Source organism: Lacerta agilis, chromosome 14 (assembly GCF_009819535.1).
Source record: "Lacerta agilis isolate rLacAgi1 chromosome 14, rLacAgi1.pri, whole genome shotgun sequence".
NCBI lineage: Eukaryota > Metazoa > Chordata > Lepidosauria > Squamata > Lacertidae > Lacerta > Lacerta agilis.
The window spans coordinates 10,530,259-10,551,334 of record NC_046325.1 but is presented as its reverse complement, the minus strand read 5'-3'; the positions used below and the strand labels follow the sequence as shown (position 1 = coordinate 10,551,334).

The following is a 21,076-nucleotide window of genomic DNA, read 5'->3' as shown; positions in this document are numbered from 1 at the left end:
ATGATCTAAGCAATGCAGGGGAGCAGAACTGGGTTATTAACATCAAACATGGAGAAATGTATATTAGTATCCTAGCCAATACTTGGACTTGAATGTGGAATCACATCTGAAGAAGTGTGCATGCACACGAAAGCTCATACCAAGAACAAACTCAGTTGGTCTCTAAGGTGCTACTGGAAAGAATTTCCTATTTTGTTTCGACTATGGCAGACCAACACGGCTACCCACCTGTAACTGAATCACATAAATTTTTGGGGACGGGGTAAAAAGTAATTGAAATTTAATGATTCCTGTGAGCTCAAAATGCATTAGAAAACTTTTATGTACACTCTTCACTGAATTGCCCCTCTTGTGCTCATTTTTGAGAGTTTTTATTTTTCTGGACCGAAATTTTTGTGATTTAAGAATTACAATTATTTTACTATATTAAAAAAAAAACAGGACACAGAAAACAGCTTACTGGGAAACTGATTACTTGCAGACAATAGAAGTTTTCATTTGAATAGCTGATGTATTTCCAGTCTTGATAAACTGGCAATGTTCATAAGTTGTGCACAAGTTTTTACATCAATAGTTACCAGCGAAGTGGCTATTCTATAAGGTATTTTTCTTTTCTAAGATACCAGCTTTCTGAGTTATTTTCTAGATTGTGTGCTGAAGCTCATTAGAGCTTTCTTCGTACTCAGGAGGACCAGCTGAAACTTTTTCCGGGATGTAACACACATTTTTCTTTTGCCATGTTATAGAGAGTAATTACAAGGAATTATATTTTCTGCAATTATCAAATTAATCATAATCACTACTTCTCTGTATCTCTAGAGGGTTCCAGTACCAACATGGAAAACCATGAGCTAAGACTGGAAGATTAATATACCCTGTGATATTCAAGCTTGGGCAGACAGACACTCAGTGCTCTGTCAGTCTGATCAATGAATCTTTACACTCATTCTAGTGACTTCTTACTGCTCAGAAACGCTCAAATGGCAGTGTCCAAAAAGAGGAATTATTTCCCAAAAAAATTCTGCAAGCTGGTACTCTATGCAGTATTGAAATTAGTGCTATTTTCTCTAAATGAGGGCAACATTCCGATTACTCAGTGTTCCATCAGGCATCCTCTTCCTATTCTTCATGAATATTATCAGTCTGGAGACATCATTGTTGCTGGCATTATTTCTCAAATCTATGTAACTTCAAGTGTAGCCTTCAATATACCACCCTCTCCTGAGTTCCTTGAGGACATTCTGTAAGGAATTGTTTGTGTGAGCACGTGAGCTTGTGAATTTAAAACCTTAGGATCTTTCTGTAATGATTATATAATCTGCATTTGCCATATGATGAGGGTGATGATCACCAGAACCCTTTTCCTTCAGTCCTGATTTTTATGAAGGGTGGGGTTGGGATTTAAGCAGGGTCTGTTCATCTTAGTTTAAGAATTTCTGATTATAATGAGATCTAAAACTAGTATTTCATAATCATTTAATGAACATGAGGCAGGGGGAAAAAAAACATAACACCCACATCCAGTTTCTTAAGGCTTTCTTGCGATTTGCCATGATAATATTTGTATTTCTAGATTTCACACTTAACTTTTATCATTGCAAAGTGGTTAATCACTCAAATCTGGAGGTGGTTTCATGATCAGCTTTGAACAATACTCAGAAGACTGGATACTCAGTTCAAATATCTGATATTAGTAGTAGCGGCAGCAAATATAATAACAGCAGTACTGTTAACAACTGCTTAGATTTTGCAAAGAGAAGCACAAAATAGGCCTATATGGCAAATTCAGTTTTGTGATAAGTCCATGGAACTTTTAATCGCTAACAGGGGCTTATTTGCCTTCTACAGTAATTATAATTATAGTGATAATTGTAAATGGTATAAAGTCTGTGGCAGCCTTTGAGTGACCCTGGAGGTAAAATAACTGTATGAAACAAATTAAGGCTGTATCCGGGTTTCAGAATGTATTGGAAATAAGCTAAAGGATAAAATGAAAATGTTAAGTACTTTCACAAGCAGAAAAGGTATGTTCATCGGAAAAGATTGGAAGTCTATAATTTATTTAATTTTTAATTTTGTTTTTTATTTATTTATTTTATTTATTTAATTAGTATATATATGTTAGTTTTTTTGTTTTGTATTTTGTTATTCATTGTTATTATTATTATTATTATCATCATTATTGTTCTTGGTTTTAAACGATTTATTAGTATCTGGAATGGAAAGGTATGATATGGAAAGCTTGTAAATTTGTAAACTATGTAAATGTTGATGATATTGTTAATAAAGGAATATTCATTATTTTTTTAAAAAAAGATAATTGTAGTGTCCCTTACAGCTATGAAATATTCCAAAGGATCAGGCACAGATTCTTCCATCAGAGGAATCTTCCCTGGATACAACTTAAGTTTATTCTGAGGTTCAAACCTCTAAAAAACACATTTCCCTTTCTGAGTTTTCTGGAAGCTGATAGTGAGCTTCCAGAATGTGGATAGTGAGGGATGGTTCTTGTGATCAGAATTAAAAGTAATGCCATGAGCTGGCTATTCAGGAAAGCCAAATGTGCAGCTTTGTGTTTCAATATTCTCACGTACTTCCCTATACTATGGGTAAATAATAGAGTATGATGCTGATAATGGCAAGGTGGCAGGTTTGATCCCTTTATAGGACAGCTGCATTGCAGGGGGTTGGGCTAAATGAGTGGTTCTCAGAGAAGGGTCACCATCTGTTTTTGGGCTACAACAGCCACCATCCCTAGCTAGCAGGACCAGTTTTCAGGGATGATGGGAATTGTAGTTCAGAAACAGATGGAGACTCAAGTTTGGGAAGCACTGGGCTAAATGATTATCAGGGTCCCTTCCAACTCTACAATTCTATGATTCTATGATGTGCTGTTGTTTAATATGTAGTTCTCATTGCAGGCCAATGACACATCTCTATCAGCATATCCTGGCCATGGCATTTGCTGTAAAAGAGATCAGTGGAAATCCCCAAATCTTACCCAATGTCACTCTAGGATTTCACATCTTTAATAGCCATTTCAGTGCAAGCTGGACCTATCAAGCCTCCATGGAACTCCTCTCTAGACAAGGACGACTCATCCCTAACTATAAGTGCGATTTGTTGGACACACCAGTTGCAGTCATTGGAGGATCGAACTCTGAAGTAGGCCTTGACATGGCAACAATCCTCTGCATGTACAAGATGCCACAAGTAAGATGTGTACTTTGGTTTATTACTGATGGGTCATAAGCAAACCAATTACAAATATAATCAGACTGAATGTGGGTACTTGAATGACTGAATGATTCACCATGTTTGAGATTTTTTTAGGACTAGCAAGTACAGGTACAGTCAAACCTCAGTTGACAAACATTATCCATTCTGGAAGCCTGTTTTGCTTCGAAACATTTGACAACCGAAGCACAGTTTTCGATTGGTTGCAAGAGAAATTGGCCAAAGTCAGAGTACAGGCAAAAAATAGGCAGTGGGAGATTTTTCTAAGTTGGTTCCATAAATTGTTAAAGGACATGCAAATACTGAAGCATCCCCATGTAGACAGAACATATGGAATCATTCCTCATTGAACCTTATAATGAAGAATAATATGAACTGTGGAGACATATGGACTAAACATAACAGCTGTGGCAGGTGCAGGGAAGGCCACAAGAATGGACACAGTAGACTGGTATTGGGTTGCATTAGGCCACAGCTTTATTGATTCCAGGACAGAGTAGGTTTGGCTAAGGCAATGGGTGTGTTTCCAGCATCAGGCAGTACACCTACTACCTGATAGGAATCTGGTGGCGTTGAACTCATGTTGGGGAGTCAATTGCAACATGGATTGGGTGCTACAACCCAGCACAGGCTGCCATTGAAAGAGGTATATTGGCCCATCGGTCCCCCAGTGGACTCCTGGACTGAGTCGCCACTCCTAGACCCCTCTAATGGGGTGGCACCAGGTGACCAACCCCTCCCCTGGCCATGCCAGAAGATGGTGGCCTCTCTGAACCCACCATGGCTGCTCCATGTTGCCCTCACCCACCCAGAGCCCCAGACATGAAATGCCAACGTGGAAGTCACTGTGAGCTGTCAGCTGTCTAATATGAGGTAATGCATGTTCTTTGTACATTAATTGTATTTATTTTCCCCGATTTGAACTATAAAATGGTGGTTTTTCTTGAGTCAAAATGAGAATATCCCTAAACATTTTTTTAAAGAAAAAAGCACTGTCTATATCTATATATCTGCAGATTCCAAATCAACACAAATAAATAACAAATTGAATAGCCCCTGTCAATCAATACTCATTAATTGAAAGTTGAAATCTTGTTTAGAGTTTATTTGGTATTTGGATCTCAACATTTAGTATCTCCTTTCCCTATCTCTTTATAAAAATGATCATCTTTAGCTCATCTATGGCTCTTCTCCTATTTTGAATAAAGACATGCAAGCGGTTTTCTTCCATAAAGTATTTCCAGATTGGGTTCAACAATATGAGGGGATTATCCAGCTACTGCTGCATTTCAGTTGGATGTGGATTGGAGTGCTTTTTCTCTATGATGACACTGGAGAAAGATTCGTACAAAAAGTTCTTCCCAGGTTTGCCGAGAAGGGCATCTGCTTTGATTTTATAGAAAGTTTTCCTAAAGTATCTTTTTCTGATGATTTGGATCACCTGGTGGAGGAAGGTTCTAAAACAACCAGCATTTATGTGGGAAGCACCACCAATGTTGTAGTTGTGAATGGTGAAATTCATACGATTATGGTAATGAGAATGATGCCCAGCCTTGCAGAAGCAAATGGTTTAAAAATAGAAGGCAAGGCAAAAGTCTGGATTATGACAGCTCAGATGGACTTCACATCGTTTCCCATTCAAAGAGGTTCGGACATAACTTTCCTCCACGGTGCTCTATCCTTTGCACTTCATTCAAAGGATCTTCTAGGATTCCAGAAATTTATTCAGATGAGAAACCCGATCTTGGAAAAAGAAGATGGCTTTGTCAGGATTTTCTGGGAAGAGGCATTTAATTGTTATTTTACTGATCCTACTTTGGAGGAGAAAGACAAACAGATCTGCACTGGGGAGGAGAATATCGAGAGCCTTCCTGGGTCTGTTTTTGAAATGAGAATGACAGCCCACAGCTACAGCATCTACAATTCTGTATATGTTGTGGCACATGCTTTGCACACCATGCTTTCCACCAAATTCAAATACAGAGGAATGGCAGGAACAGTAAGGTGGGAACTTCTGAATCAACAACCATGGCAGGTAAAGTTCTATTCCAAATAATACAGAATTTTGTTGCTAAATCTGGCTAGTTAGAGGTACCATTGTGGGAATACACTTCGTGGGTTCCTTTGAACCCGCGGTTATTTGCTTAATTTAATGATTATTTATGTACTATTTTATGTGTTCTTCCACGTAAAAGTGAAAGCAAAAGCAGGGCTCAGTAGGCATCTTGCCACTGAGATCCCTCCACCTAAAAAGTTAGTTCCAGAGGTTTTGAAGTTGTCAATGGTCATTTATTTTGCTTCCCGCCTTTTTTGGGGGCAGCAACAGCGTTTCTATTGGTAAATATATCGATCATGACGTTGCACTTGGTTATCAATAAAAGGCTGCGGCTCCCCACTCTGGGCATTATTAGATTAAGTTCCGTTCAGATAGCCAGGGTCTTTTGTTGCTTATCTTCAGTTTAGTTCAGTTTAGTTAACGGGGTTTTTGGGGAGCGGGTTGGATGGGTTGGACGGGTTTGAAGCGCGTGCAGATGCAGTTAGGTCTTAGCTTGCGGAAGATTTGGCGGTAAAGGTTTAGATAGCTTTAGTTTTAGCATAGGCTTAGATCGCGGAAGATTTGGCGGTACAGATTTAGTTAGCCTTAGCATTGCGGAAGATTTGGCGGTGCAGGGTCTGTTAGCTTAGGAAAAGCTTAGAATAGGGCTAGGAATAGTGAAGTGTAAAAGCCTATGCGGGTCAGCCAAAGCCATTCAAAGAAGTAACGTTGTCTGTCTTTATTTCATCTTAATTTAAAATTTTCGGGGTCTATTTAGCCTTTATGCTTGGGTATGTAACTTTAGAGTAACTCAGGAGGTCGCAAGTGTTTGTAGATATTTTCACGAGGCATTTTCATCCGAACCACTCACGCACCTTCAGATTTAGCCTGGCGGACAGCGGTACGGTGCGAGTTTATGCTCCAGAATAATTGGCCGCTCTGTTCGCAGGCTCGGCCGGCGCCCGTGCATTTACGCATGTGAGGTGCTGGCCGCAGATCCCCAGCAACTGGAATACCGTGTGTAGGTGGCCTAAACTTACACGCGGGAAGCTCCAGCAAAGAATCCCCGCATACCATGATATCATAATTCATATGAAGTCAGCTCTTGAATTCCAGTAAAGTGAAGAAGCCCTAAATATTGTGCTAAAGCTTAGGACCCATCTACAAAACAAAAACAAATGAACATTCAAGTAAATCATATTGCTTAAAAGAATCAACACTATCACCCTTTTTATGTGCCCATAAATCATCTCTCCCTCTTTCAGCAACCTCAATTATCTAAGAAGGGTCTCGGGGGGGGGGAGCTTTTAAACAGACCACAAACCATTACTGTATATCAATCATGAAATATTATCACAGTCATTGTGTTAGGGCACATATTTGTGAATTCTTTCCCACCTCCTATATAGCTCCACCACTTTCTGAGAAGTGTATCGTTTAATAATAGCGCTGGGGAAAAAGTTTCATTTGACCAAAATGGACAATTAGTATCTGGATTTGATATTATCAACTGGATCACATTCCCAAATGAGTCATTTCTTAGAGTCAAAGTTGGAAGGCTGGATTCCCAGGCTCCTCTGGACAAGGGGTTAACCATTCATGATGATGCCATCATGTGGCCAGAAAGATTTAACCAGGTAAGTTCCATTTCAGAAAGTCCGCTGATATTTTTTTTTTTTTCCAGAGGGCCATAACAATTTCACTCTAACATATTAAAGCATCCATTCTCAGATCAAACTAGATGTAACACTAAGAGATTGCATAAAGGGCAATGAATAATGTAAAAAAAAAACGAAACAAAACCACTTAATGGTTTCTCTATATATAATACACTGAACTCAGTGCTTTTGTTCTAGAAAAAAATGGTTCTGGTACTGCATACCTTTGAATACCCCCAGGAAAAAGCATTAGCTGAACTATTAAGCTTTCACTTGAATGTTTTCTACTTCACTAAGACTCTGGACTTCTAAAAGTTGATGTTGTTGAAAAATTTACCAATATGGTTTTCATGAAAGCAAAGGTATAGGAGTAATGGTAGAGGTAAGGTAAAGGTAAAAGGACCCCTGACCATTAGGTCCAGTCGTGTTCGACTCTGGGGTTGCAGCGCTCATCTCGCGTTACTGGCCAAGGGAGCTGGTGTACAGCTTCCGGGTCATGTGGCCAGCATGACAAAGCCGCTTCCGGCGAACCAGAGCAGCGCACGGAAATGCCATTTACCTTCCCGCCACAGCGCTACCTATTTATCTACTTGCACTTTGACGTGCTTTCGAAATGTTAGATGGGCAGGAGCTCGGACCGAGCAACAGGAGCTCACTGCCAACCTTCTGATCAGCAAGCCCTAGGCTCTGTGGTTTAACCCACAGTGCCACCCGCGTCCCTAATGGTAGAGGTACTGATTCCAATACTGGAGTTTGTTGCAAAAAAGAAAGCACTCTCACATTGCCATAAGGCAAGCTACCTATGGCTTAAATGTACGTAGATTTCCTATCATGGGGTTGTTATGTGAGCTGCAGATTACCAACCCTTCTTTTCTTTCATTCATGGACAGGTACAGCCCCTTTCTGAGTGTAATGAGAAGTGCCTTTCAGGTTATAGTAGAACCAAGAAGGAAGGGCACCCATCTTGCTGCTATGATTGCCTCCCATGTCCAGAAGGGAAGATCTCAAACCAGATGGGTAGGAGATTTATTTTATGCTACGTAACATATCAGTCACTATTTCCTAGGTGCACACCAGAACTTACCGTATTTTTCGCTCCATAGGACGCTCCGGACCATAGGGCGCACCTCATTTTTAGAGGAGGAAACAAGGGAAAAAATATTTTTCTGGTTTTCCTCCTCTAAAAGCCCTGTTTTGTTTTGTTTTTTTGTTTTGTTTTTGAGGATCAGCTAAAAGTTTTGCAGCTTTTTTGCAAAGGGAAAAGCCTTGGGGTTTGGGGTTTTTTTTTTTGGAGGATCAGCTAAAGGTTTTGCTGCTGTTTTTGCAAAGGCAAAAGGCCTTTTTTGAGAATCAGCTAAAAGTTTTGCAGCTTTTTTTTGCAAAGGGAAAAGCCCTGGGGTTTGGGGTTTTTATTTTTATTTTTGAGGATCAGCTAAAGGTTTTGCAGCTTTTTTTGCAAAGGGGGAAAAGCAAAGCTTCTTTTGCAAAGGGGGAAAAGCAAAGAGGAAAAGCCCCATTTTTATGGGGTTTAACTCACATTTCTGAAAAATCTTGAGGAAAGGGAGCCATTTCTACTGTTTCCAGACAGATAATCTAATCAGCCAGTCACATGTCCTGGGGAAACAAACAACCTCCCTCTGCAGCACATTCAACAAAGGAGGGCGGGGCTGAAAGGGAGCCGGGGACTCTTATCTCTCTCCCGATCTCTTGCTGATCAGCTGCTGAGCGGGTCCTTTCAACACTCCCTTTTCTCTTTGTAAAATAAAAAGCACAATCTGCTTTTGGCCCCTGGGCAATTCAGCTCCAGGGACCACCATTCGCTCCATAAGACGCACAGGTATTCCCCCTTACTTTTTAGGAGGAAAAAGGTGCGTCTTATGGAGCAAAAAATACGGTATATACTGTGTGATATTACCATTGAGAAGTATGTCATTTACTTTTTAAAGTTTGTTGGATGGGCCAGATAGCACTTAACTTGTATAGAAAACAATATTTTCTTTTTCAGACATGGATGACTGTTTTGAATGCCCTGGAGACCAGTATCCAAACAGTTACCAGAATGGATGCCTTCCGAAACAAATAACCTTCTTGTCTTATGAAGAACCTCTGGGGAGCAGTTTGGCTACTCTTGATCTCACTTTTTCTTTCATCACAGCTTTGGTGCTTCAGATCTTCATTAAGTACAGGGATACTCCCATAGTCAAGGCCAACAACCGGAACCTCACCTACGCTCTCCTCATCTCCCTCTTGCTAGCTTTCTTTTCTGCTTTGATGTTCATTGGACAGCCTGAACAGCTAATGTGCCTCCTTCAACAAACTGCTTTTGCCATGATCTTCTCAGTGGCAGTTTCTTGCATATTGGCCAAAACCACCATTGTGGTTCTAGCATTCATGGCCAGCAAGCCAGGGTCCAGGATGAGGAAATGGGTAGGCAATAGACTATGTATCTGCATTGTCTTTTGCTGCTCCCTTATTCAGGCTGGTATTTGTATGACCTGGCTGATAACTTCTCCCCCATTCCCAGATTTTGACATGCACTCAATGACTGAAGAAATTGTACTAAAATGTAACGAAGCTTCAACTATAATGTTTTACTGTGCCCTGGGATTCATGGGTTTCTTGGCCATTGTCAGCTTCACTGTGGCTTTTCTGGCTAGGAATCTGCCAGACAGTTTTAATGAAGCCAAGTTCATCACCTTCAGCATGTTGGTCTTTTGCAGTGTGTGGTTGTCCTTTGTTCCAACCTACCTGAGTACCAAGGGGAAATATATGGTGGCAGTGGAGGTCTTCTCCATCTTGTCCTCTAGTTTTGGATTACTGGGCTGCATCTTTTTACCTAAATGCTTTGTTATTTTGCTGAGGCCAGAGTTGAACAGCAAAGAGAAACTGATAAGAAGAAAGAATTAAAGAATCAACATGTCTCTGTCATGCTGAGATGTATGTACTGTTTTTATTCCCAGTAAAGAATCATATATAGTGATATGGAACATCAGTTTGGGGACCAAAACAATCCTCCAGGATTCTTTACTTGACTTGTGGATCCCTGCCCAGACTTTTCCTGCATCCTGCCACACACCACTCAGTGACTTTGCATGACACTCCTTTACTTTTTTTTTCCTAGGTTGCAGTGTGTCCTTGAGGCCTAATAATGCTTCTCAGTTTTCTAGATAGAGGAAAGAAAGGGTTGCGTGAGCATGTGTATAAACCACACTTCTGTAGAAAAGTAAAATTTAGATTTGCAGTTCTTCCCACTTTTTTGAAATTTTTATTTATTTATTTTTATCATTAAAAATTTACGTTCCAACAGTTTGTATAATCATTTTGTGAGATTCTCTGAATCTTGTGACTACCCCCTCCCCATCCCCTACATGGGTCCTCAAAACAGAATTCGAAACTACATGTCAGTACATTCTCCACAATTTTCAATAATCTTCGTTACTTTACAAGTGTTTCTTAGAGTCCAGCTAGGGTTTTAATTTGCTTACAGTGGTCTCCTAGGCAAGCTATAAATAGTTCTTCCCATTTTTGCCCTTGGCCCTGTCCACAATTGCCATTTGGCTCCCAGGAGGTTGTCCAAAGGTTAAGTGGCCTATCCCTGCTTTACAACAAGAACTATTTGAGGAAATCTTGACAAAATTTGTAAGATTGGCTGAAGAGGTTTTACTGTTTGAGAGGAGGGGGGGGGGGTTGCTTGCTGTTGGAGGAGGTTTTCCTATTCTGTTCAAATGAAAATATATTTCCCCTCATATTGACTACCAAAGATCCTTTAAAGAACCTGCAGAGTTAATTGGCAAAACAGCTGGCTAAAAATAAGCCTCTGTAAATTAAGCTGGTTTATATTCATACAAGATCTAAAACCCATTCATTATCATTGCTACTACTCTGGCTATCCCTGGGGGAGGGAAAACAAGCCTTTGAAATAAAGTTGGAATAGATTACCCTTGTTGGTCCCTTCCAACTCTACGATTCTATGATTCTAGGTTTTACAAAGAGTTCCCAGGTCACCAAACCAAGCTGAGCAGGCTAAGCATGCAGGCTAATTACCCTTTATCCAGTCCCACAAATTAAAATAAATAGAGAAAACCAAGAATGCCCTCGTATAACAGATACATTTAATTTCATAGAATAGAGCGGGAATGGGGAATCTTTTACAGCTAAGGGCCAGATGAAAAACCACCTGATCTTCCATAGGCGATTTTTGATATGTGGCAGTTTTGAGAAACTGGCCCCATTTTGGAATGTGTTCAAAACTTTATCCAGCCATTTTTAATAGCTTCTGACACATTTTATTTAAGGCCTGCTATCTGGAACCTGTCACACACATGTTCATGCATGTGCAATACTCCGTAGCTCATTGTAATTTTCTTGCTAAGAATTACCAAGAAAAGTTTAGCTCAGGTGTGGTAAACATCTTTTGTTTTTCATACTGCAATGTTGTCAAGAACCAAGAAGAACCAAGTAGGTGGTGATCTCTTGTGTAATTGTCCAATTAACCATAATAATAAATTCAATTCATTCTCCCCATCCCTAGGGAGTTCCAGTAGCTACATGCAAAACTATGAAGATAAAAAATTGCTACTAAAACCTGTTGCTAATATATCCTATTCAGAGCCTGTAGGTTAACGGAACTCTGTCGGTCTAATCAGTGACTCTTTACGTTTAATAGTTCTGACTTTACATCTGCTGAATGAGCAATCATCCCACTGCAGCTTTGCTAATCACGGTCCCTCTAACAACAGTATGGAAAACAATGAATGCTTTTAAAAAATGAAGGCTTTCTTCAAGATGGTACTATTAGTTATCTTGGTATTAGCATTGCTGCCTCAGGCTATGTGCAAGGCTTCTATTGCTCTGTGCTCCATCTTAGACCCTCTTCCAATTCTTCACCAATACTATCAGTCAGGAGACCATGTAATTGCTGGCATTACATCTCAGGTTTTTATATTATCAAATAGCATCAGCTTTAAAATACATCCATCTCAGAAACTTTCTGATGACCGCATGTATGTACCGGTAACTGGGTTTTACAACTATTTGAAACTGTATTCAATATATTTCCCACCTTTGCATCATTTGTTTTATTGCTTGTTGCTACTATACTTTTTCTTCCTATCGTTCTGAATTTGTTGTTTTTAGGTGTGTGTGTGGGGGGGGGAATATGTTCTTGGTTCCTTCCTGTGAGGAGTTGTATCCATCCTTAAAGGGTTTATTGGTTTTATAGCTTTCCCCACTCTATTGAATAGGAACAATTGCAACATAGTCTCCTATTTACATTACTTTTTCTAGGCTAGTTTTGACATATTACAAAGTGATATTTAAAACCTATGCCTTGGTTGTGTCACTTAGTCCTTCATTCCCTTTGTTCTCCAACCCCAAACTCTAAATGCCAGGATGTTCATAACAATTGCTTTGGAATGCACACTCAACTGGCCGTTCCTTCTGCAACATTATTGGATAATCATTTCAAACCATAGTTAAATCAAACCATGATTTAAATGTGAATGTACAGTGTGATAGTACATGCTACTGAAATGGTGGGTTTTAGAACAATCCCCATAGGCACCTGGCTGTTTACTGTGTAAACCATGGGTAGGCAAACTAAGGCCCAGGCTGGATCCGGCCCAATTGCCTTCAGTACAGCCCACGGACAGTCCGGGAATCAGCGTGTTTTTACATGAGTAGAATGTGTCCTTTTATTTAAAATGCATCTCTGGGTTATTTGTGGGGCATAGGAATTCGTTCTCTTTTTTCTTTTTTCCAAAATATAGTCCGGCCCCTCACAAGGTCTGAGGGACAGTGGACCGGCCCCCTGATGAAAAAGTTTGCTGAATCCTGGTGTAAACTGAAATCTGGTCTGGATGGGACTGTGGCTTTAGTCCTATTTTATTCCTGCTGCTGCCACAATGCTGGGTGCTAAGTTAATAGCCTGGTTTTGCTTGACTTCTGAACTTGGGTTGCTCCCAAATGAGCCATGAATGGTAGGGATTGCTCTTCGCTTGCTTTGTGTTTCCCTTAAACCACCAGGTAGCTTCAGAAAGAAGCCACACCTGTCCAGATCACAATTTCACTCTCAGCAGCACAGCAATAGCTGGAGCAGGAAAGAAGGAAATAGCCCACCAGCAGTTATGCATGCATAATTTTGTTTAAGTATTATGTGTATCTTGCCTGTACCTGGCAAGATACCCTGTATCTGAGAGGGCATATGTCATTCACTGGCTGGATGCAGAGTAGTGGGAGGCACCGGCTGCGGAATCCCCAAGGGAACCTCCAGGGGAAGAAGGCTCAGAGCTAGGAGATGGGGTGGGCGACAATGAGTGGTCAGAGGGAGAAGAGGGAGCAGACTGGGAGGAGGACGTGTAGGAAACTGAAGAGGTAACAGGGTTTAGTGAGCAGGAAGACACTGTGGCAGAGAGCAGCCCAGAATCAGGGGTAGAAATGGAAGCTGGAGAGGAGGGGGACCAAGAGACAGAGATCAGGTGGGCTGCTGAAGAAGCCAGAGTGTCTCCCCCTCCTGTGACCAGTTCCTCTCCCTCCTGGTCTCCCAGAACTGGGAGAGGTATGAAGAGGGAGCAGCAACGAGAGGCGAGACAAAGGAGCCTGAAATTGCTTGGGAATGACATGGGGGGGGGGGAGAGAGTCTTTGAGTCTTGGAGAGCGTTCGGAAGGCAGGGACCATCAGTCCTCACAACTGCCTCATTTGGGCACGGCCTACTGGGAAGAGTTGCTGTGAGCACTAGGCCTGAGCTGTTTTGTTTCTTTGAATAAAGAGTTAACTTCACTGACAAGTTGTGAGTTATTGCTGACCTACTCCCAACTCCCACCTTGGCAGCAGGGAATCTTCGTTAACATTTCTGTGAGATGCTCTCACCAGGAAGATGTACCTAGTGTCATCCCTGTCAATCTTTTTATTTACGTAGACCTTTGGAATGATTAATGCTGCCTCCTATTCTTGTGCTCATATTTTAGTGGGGTTATTAGGGCTTGCCTTATTAATATGTTGCTGGATGAGCATTTTATGTCTTTCGTACAGATAATTTTCTATGGCTTTAAATTGCTTTTATGTGTTGCATTTTGCCTTGTCAAGTCACTTTGAGACTTTTTATTGTATAAAGAGAATGATAAATGTAAATAATACTAGAGATGGTTATGAATAAATTATTATTATTATTATTATTATTATTATTATTATTATTATTAAATATAATCTTATTCCTAATTTAATATTGTGTTTTCAACTGAGGTTTGTGAGCTGTGGGTATTGTTAGGGGGATAGGGAATCCTTTGACTAAATAGATTTCCTCTCCCCTCCCCCAGCAGTTATTAACACAATCATCTTGGCATTACTGAATAAATTATTACCATTGGTGTGGAGAAGTTAATATTTCTTTATACCTTGTGTCTGCAAACATAAATGCAAGCCATTTTAGTGTTATACTTTATCAATTATATATCTATATCCATAACAAACATCCTAATCTGAATATCATGAATATTTTGCACCATGTAACCCTTTTTGCAGTGTTCTAACTCAGACCTACCAGCACATCCTGGCCTTGGCATTTGCTGTAAAAGAGATAAATGCAAATGGACAGATCTTACCCAATGTCACCTTGGGCTTCCATGTCTATAATACCCAGTTCAGTGAAACATGGACCTATCTGGCATCAATGGAACTTCTCTCCAGGAGAGGCAGATTCATCCCCAACTACAAGTGTGATGCTGAGAACACTCCGGTCGCAGTTATTGGGGGACCAAACTCAAATGTCTGTCTCCACATGGCAACCATCCTCTGTATGTACAAGATGCCTCAAGTAAGGGCAAACTCTAGGAAAAGAACCTTATGATTCATGTGAGATTTTGAAGGGACATTGCAGGGCACATATGGTAGTATGCATATTGTCCATGGATAGGCAAACTAAGGCCTGGGGGCCGGATCTGGACCAATCGCCTTTAAATCCGGCCAGCGGACGGTCCGGGAATCAGGGTGTTTTTACATGAGTAGAATGTGCCCTTTTATTTAAAATGCATCTCTCAATTATTTGTGGGACCTGCCTGGTGTTTTTACATGAGTAGAATGTGTGCTTTTATTTAAAATGCATCTCTGGGTTATTTGTGGGGCATAGGAATTCTTCTTCTTTTTTCAAAATATACTCCGGCCCCCCACAAGGTCTGAGGGACAGTGGACCGGCCCCCTGCTGAAAAAGTTTGCTGACCCCTGATATTGTAACTCCCAACCTTTAGTTGTGGGTAGGTTTAGTCATCCCTATGAAAGAGCTGGTGATCATCAAAGAATTGATGCTTTTGAATTATGGTGCTGGAGGAGACTCTTGAGAGTCCCATGGACTGCAAGAAGATCAAACCTATCCATTCTTAAGGAAAAATGAGCCCTGAGTGCTCACTGGAAGGACAGATCCTGAAGCTGAGGCTTCAATACTTTGGCCACCTCATGAGAAGAGAAGACTCCCTGGAAAATACCCTGATGTTGGGAAAGATGGAGGGCACAAAGACAAGGGGACGACAGAGGATGAGATGGTTGGACAGTGTTCTCGAAGCTTCCAACATGAGTATGACCAAACTGTGGGAGGCAGTGGAAGACAGGAGTGCCTGCCATGCTCTGGTCCATGGGGTCACGAAGAGTTGGACACTACTAAACAACACAACAACAACAACAACAACAACAACAACAACAACAACAACAATGAAAGAGGAACTCCTGTATTGCCTTCTCCTGAGGAGAGGAGCATTTTCTCACCATCATACAGACTTCAAGTAGGAGGTTGCCTACAATAGGTTGTCCCTCACCCAAGTCCTCCTTCTGCTTTTTAATAGTATCTCACCCTCTCACCATTGAATAGTTTGGGATTAGCCACTTGCCAATTCAGGGCTGAACAGGATTTTTTGGTTGGCTTTTGAGTGCTCCCTTTTCCACCTACTTCTGTTCTGTTCTGACTTGTGGCTTGCCGTGGGATTTGGCCATTTGGCTTAGCTGGTTTTTAGTGTAGACAGGTAAGGGGTTCAGATAATGGCCTTCACTGAGGCATGTTAGGTGAAGGATACCCCAATAACTGTCTCCAATTGCCACCTGGTTTGAGGAGCTGCTTGGATTGGTGATATCTTGGGTTCTTAATTTTAAATTATTGTTTTAGAACTTTCTCTCTCTCTCTCTCTCTCCCCCTTTTCCTTAGTTCATATATGGCTCTGCTCCAGTAATAAATGAGAAAAATCAAGCTATTTTCTTCCACCGGATGTTCCCAAATGGGACACATCATTTCATGGGTATTCTCCACTTACTGCTGCACTTCAGGTGGATGTGGATTGGAGTGGTTTCTCAGGATGAGGAGAATACAGAGAAATTTGTTGAAAAGGTGCTTCCCATTTTTTCCGAAAGAGGTATATGCTTTGACTTCATAGAAAGATTCCCCAAACTTAAATTTTCAAATGAATTTGAGGATGCAGTGAGGGAGGGCTTTGAATCATTCATTGTTGCGATGCGAAGCACTGCCAATGTTGTGGTTGTACATGGAGAAATTCAGGACATGATAACGTTGAGAATTATACCTCAGGCTGCAGAATTTGAAGAAATACCGACACAAGCTGCTGCGAAAGTTTGGGTGATGACAGCCCAGATGGAATTCACATCACTTCGCTTACAAAGAAATTGGAGCCTACAGTTCATCCATGGAGCTCTATCCTTCACTACTCATTCAAAGGAGGTGTTGGGATTCCACACCTTTCTTCAGAGGAAGAGTCCTTCAGAAAAGGAAGATGGCTTCATTGAAGACTTCTGGGAAGAGGCATTTAACTGTTCATTCCACAAGTTTGTGGTGGATGAGATGGGAAGGAAAATCTGCACAGGGGCAGAGAATCTGGAGACTCTTCCTACATCTGTTTTTCAAATGAGCATGACTGGCCACAGTTACAGCATTTACAATGCAGTCTACGCTATAGCTCATGCATTGCAACAACAAACATGGGCCAGTAGGGAGAGGCAGACATTTCTGAATCAACAACAACATAAGGTAATATCTGGAATGGCATTATAAATGAGAATGCATTATAACTGTATAGAAAATGCTCCCTCCTAGAGCTTTTTATCCCCCAAGATTTAAGTCAGGAACAGCCAATGTTGTGCCTTCATTGTGATTTGTCCATGTGATGTTCAGTCCTAGTGAGCATGGTCAATGAATAGATATGATGGAGTTGTACTTCACATCAGCTTTAATTATAATAGTATTTTATACGTGTTATTGTTGCTGCTTCAAATACTACTGCTAATATATTTAATCTGCATTCGGCTTTTAAATGGAACTACAGCCCTCAAGTGTGAAAGATGTCGTGTTGAATCCATCTGTGTATATTTATGAATTGCTTTGTTCTCTCCCTCAATCTAGCTACAACACTTTCTAAGAAGTGTCTCATTTAACAACAGTGCAGGTGAAAAGGTTACATTTGATCAAAATGGTGAAATCGTAGCCGGCTTCGATATTATGAACTGGATCGTATTCCCAAACCAATCCTTTCAGAGAGTCAAAGTTGGAAAGATGGATGCCCATTCTCTGGGTCCTCCAGAAAATGTATTTTCTATCCAAGAGGATATCATCATGTGGCCCACGAGGTTTAACCAGGTAAGATCCAAGGTTATTTAGGGTGTGACCAATCATTTTCTCAGTGTTTAAAAGCTGGCACAACTACAGAAGTGACTCAGTTTGAAGGCCAATTATAGAGAAGAGGAATGTTCTACAATGTTATCACATGTGATAACAATGTTATCTGTGATCGGTGGCTGCGTAAAAAATGATCTCTGTAAATGATGTCACGATTCCACTATGACATTGGCCAGTTTCTTAACTTCATATTCCTTAATTGTTGATTGAACTGTGAGCTACCAACTAATAAAACTTATTTTTTTTCTGAATTGTAGTATATTGTCCTCTTTCATTTATGGACAGGCACTTCCCCATTCACTGTGTAATGACAATTGTCAACCTGGTTATAGGAGAGCCAAGAAGGAAGGGGAACCATTTTGCTGCTATGATTGCTTTCCATGTTCAGGAGTGAAGATCTCCAACCAGAAGGGTAATAAATGCCATGTACAATGCTTTCTGCCACCCTGTGGCTGAAATGAAAACATGAGACACATATTTATATTGAAACACAGTCAGAAACAATTTAACTTGCAACATATTTCATGATAGTTACTGTTTCTGTCAAGGTGGGAGTTGAGAAACAGTTCTTCCAGCTAAGTGAGATGTTCAGAAAACACAATACAGTGGTACCTCAGTTTTTGAATGTAATCTGTTCTGGAAGACCGTTCAAGTTCTGAAACGTTCGAAAACCGAAAACTCAGTATGGAAGCCTCAGTACGTAAAACTCAATACGGAAGCTGCAATATGTTCAACTTCCAATGCGTGTTCGAAAACTGAAGCATTTACTTCTGGGTTTATGGCATTTGAAAACCGAAATGTTCATCAACGGAGACATTCGAAAACCAAGGTACTACTGTACCACTGTACTGCCTATAAGTATTGTCATTCAGATGAACTACACCCTCCTCTACCTTGCTCAAACAATTTTAAAATGTTACGGGTAGTTGGCCGTGTTGGTCTGCCATAGTCAAAACAAAACAAAATAAAAAATTCCTTCCAGTAGCACCTTAGAGACCAACTAAGTTTGTTCTTGGTATGAGCTTTCGTGTGCATGAGCACTTCTTCAGATACCTTCTTCAGATTCCTTTTCAGTGTATCTGAAGAAGTGTGCATGCAGACGAAAGCTCATACCAAGAACAAACTTAGTTGGTCTCTAAGGTGCTACTAGAAGGATTTTTTAATTTAATTTTATTTTAAAATGTGTTGACAGAGTTCTACCAGCATTATCTTGCCCCTTCCCCAATACCTGGCAAGAAGAACCTTGCTGGATCAGACCCAAAGTGCATCTAGTCTAGCATCCTACATGCAGACCCTTATCAGCACAAGTAGTAGAAAAGAAGAATTGCTGCTCCCCAAAAGCATTGTAGGTATAATAATAAACTTGTCATCCACGGATAGCAAATGGAGCAACTTCCCTATAAGAAAAATGTTACATGATAAAAGAAGAGGACATGGTGACATTATAGAACTATATAAAATTATACCTGGTGCAGGGAAAATGGAGAGAGATAATTTTTACACCCTCTCTCATAACAATAGAACCTGGGGACATTAAATGAAGCTGAATGTTGGAGGATTCTGAGCACAGTGCATAATTAAACTGTCAAGTTCATCCCTACAAGACGCAGTGATGACCATTAACTTGGACAGAGTCCAAAGAAGTTTAGACAACTCATAGAGAATATAGCTATCAATGGCTTCTAACTCTCATGGCTGTGGTCTGCCTTCACTGCCAGAGGCTTTTAACTGCAGCAGAGGAGAGTGCCATTGCACTTATGTCCCGTTTTTAAGATTCCCATGGACTTCTGCTGGGCCACTGTTAGAACAGGATGCTGGGCTAGATGGGCCACTGGCCTGATCAAGCAGGCTCTTCATGTGTTCTTTAAATTATCAAATCCCTCTTTTAAAATTGTTTTAGTTAGTCTTGTGTCAGGTAATTCCATACTCTGGGGTTATGCTGCATGAGGAAGCGATTACTTTCATATGCCCTTAATATCCTACCAGTTGTACTATTACTATCAAAGGAAGAACACTTCTCTCTGTCAATGTGCTTCATTTTATTTTACAGCTCTATCATCTCCCTCTCCCATTAGTCAAATTTATTTTCTAACCTTCTCCAAATGTTTATTTACCCAGAGAAGGTTGCGGTCTCATTTTTGAAACTATTGCTGCAAGGGTGTTGCATATATGTCACCCAAGGCAAAAGAAACAAAAAGAAACAGGATTTCATCATATCCAGATAACATGGAAGTAGGGATGGTGCCTACTTTGTGATTTCTCAGCTGAAAAGTCAACTTCAGTTGTTTAGGTTGGAACTAATACCACCCCTGACAATGATATCTTCCAAATAGGATGACATTAGAAGGGTCCAATTGTCTCTTTTAGATACTGACTTGCAGCCCCCATTCAGAAAATGTAACTGTACTGGGAAGTATTCAATAATGGTCCTACTCAGAGTACACCAGTTGAATACATGACTACTTCAGGCTCATTACTTTTAATAGGTCTTCTCTGAGTAGGACTTAGCTGAACACAATGTGTTATAGCTACTGGGGTTTTTATATGTACAGAGAACCATGTTTTACTTTTACAGATATGGATGATTGTTTTCAGTGTCCAGAAGCTCAGTTTCCAAATCGCAACAAGGATGCATGCATTCCAAAACGTATAAGCTTCCTGTCTTATAAGGAACCTTTGGGGATCACTTTAGCTCTATTTGCAGTATTCTTTTCTTTCATCACAGCTTTAGTGTTTGGGATCTTCCTTAAGCACCGGGACACGCCCATTGTCAAAGCCAACAACCGGGACCTCACCTACACTCTTCTCGTCTCCCTCCTGCTCTGCTTCCTTTGCACTTTGCTATTTATTGGTCAACCTGAGAAAATGATGTGTCTTCTTCAACAAACTGCTTTTGGCATCATCTTCTCAATGGCTGTTTCTTGTGTTTTGGCCAAAACCACCATTGTGGTTCTTGCTTTTATGGCAACAAAGCCAGGGTCGATCATGAGGAAATGGGTCGGGAAAAGACTGTCAATCTTCATTGTTCTTTCCTGCTCATTTATTCAAAGTACTATTTGTACTGTTTGGCTAGCAACCTCTCCCCCTTTCCCAGATTTTGATGTGTACTCAATGACTGAAGAAATTGTACTACAATGCAATGAAAGGTCCAGTGTCATGTTCTACTGTGTCTTGGGGTTTATGTGTTTCCTGGCTGTTGTTAGTTTCACTGTAGCTTTCCTAGCTAGGAAGTTACCGGACAGTTTTAATGAAGCCAAATTCATCACCTTCAGCATGTTGGTTTTTTGCAGTGTGTGGTTGTCTTTTGTTCCAACTTACCTGAGTACTAAGGGCAAATATACGGTAGCTGTGGAGATCTTTTCCATCTTAGCCTCCAGTGCTGGTTTACTGGGCTGCATCTTTTCCCCTAAATGCTATGTCATTTTGTTGAGGCCTGACTTGAACAATAGAGATCAGCTTACAAGAAGAAATATTAAATAATG

The 21,076-nt window shown here is 40.6% G+C and overlaps 2 protein-coding genes across 2 annotated transcripts; both read left to right on the top strand.

Annotated features, from left to right (window-relative positions):
- Positions 1-980: 980 nt before the first annotated feature.
- Positions 981-9,837, top strand: LOC117057394 (vomeronasal type-2 receptor 26-like). Its single transcript, XM_033168237.1, has 6 exons — positions 981-1,243; positions 3,036-3,213; positions 4,412-5,272; positions 6,682-6,909; positions 7,821-7,947; positions 8,936-9,837. The coding sequence occupies exons 1-6, from the start codon at positions 981-983 to the stop codon at positions 9,835-9,837; spliced, it is 2,559 nt and encodes an 852-aa protein (XP_033024128.1).
- A 1,965-nt stretch (positions 9,838-11,802) lies between these two features.
- On the top strand, positions 11,803-21,074 carry LOC117057393 (vomeronasal type-2 receptor 26-like). Its single transcript, XM_033168235.1, has 6 exons — positions 11,803-11,933; positions 14,450-14,741; positions 16,116-16,964; positions 17,322-17,555; positions 17,880-18,006; positions 20,170-21,074. Exons 2-6 carry the CDS (start codon positions 14,598-14,600, stop codon positions 21,072-21,074), a joined length of 2,259 nt encoding a protein of 752 aa, XP_033024126.1. The 5' UTR covers positions 11,803-11,933; positions 14,450-14,597.
- The last annotated feature ends 2 nt before the right edge of the window (positions 21,075-21,076 follow it).

What these genes read in the sequence shown, in the direction of transcription:
- LOC117057394 (XM_033168237.1), top strand. Translation starts at nt 981, where the DNA reads ATGGCAGTGTCCAAAAAGAGGAATTATTTCCCAAAAAAATTCTGCAAG. An exon ending in GAGTTCCTTGAGGACATTCT is followed by an intron (nt 1,244 to 3,035) that starts GTAAGGAATTGT and finishes CATCTTTAATAG; the next exon opens with CCATTTCAGTGCAAGCTGGA. An exon ending in TGAATCAACAACCATGGCAG is followed by an intron (nt 5,273 to 6,681) that starts GTAAAGTTCTAT and finishes CCTCCTATATAG; the next exon opens with CTCCACCACTTTCTGAGAAG.
- LOC117057393 (XM_033168235.1), top strand. Translation starts at nt 14,598, where the DNA reads ATGGAACTTCTCTCCAGGAGAGGCAGATTCATCCCCAACTACAAGTGT. An exon ending in GTATGTACAAGATGCCTCAA is followed by an intron (nt 14,742 to 16,115) that starts GTAAGGGCAAAC and finishes CCTTTTCCTTAG; the next exon opens with TTCATATATGGCTCTGCTCC. An exon ending in ATAAGGTAATATCTGGAATG is followed by an intron (nt 16,965 to 17,321) that starts GCATTATAAATG and finishes CCCTCAATCTAG; the next exon opens with CTACAACACTTTCTAAGAAG.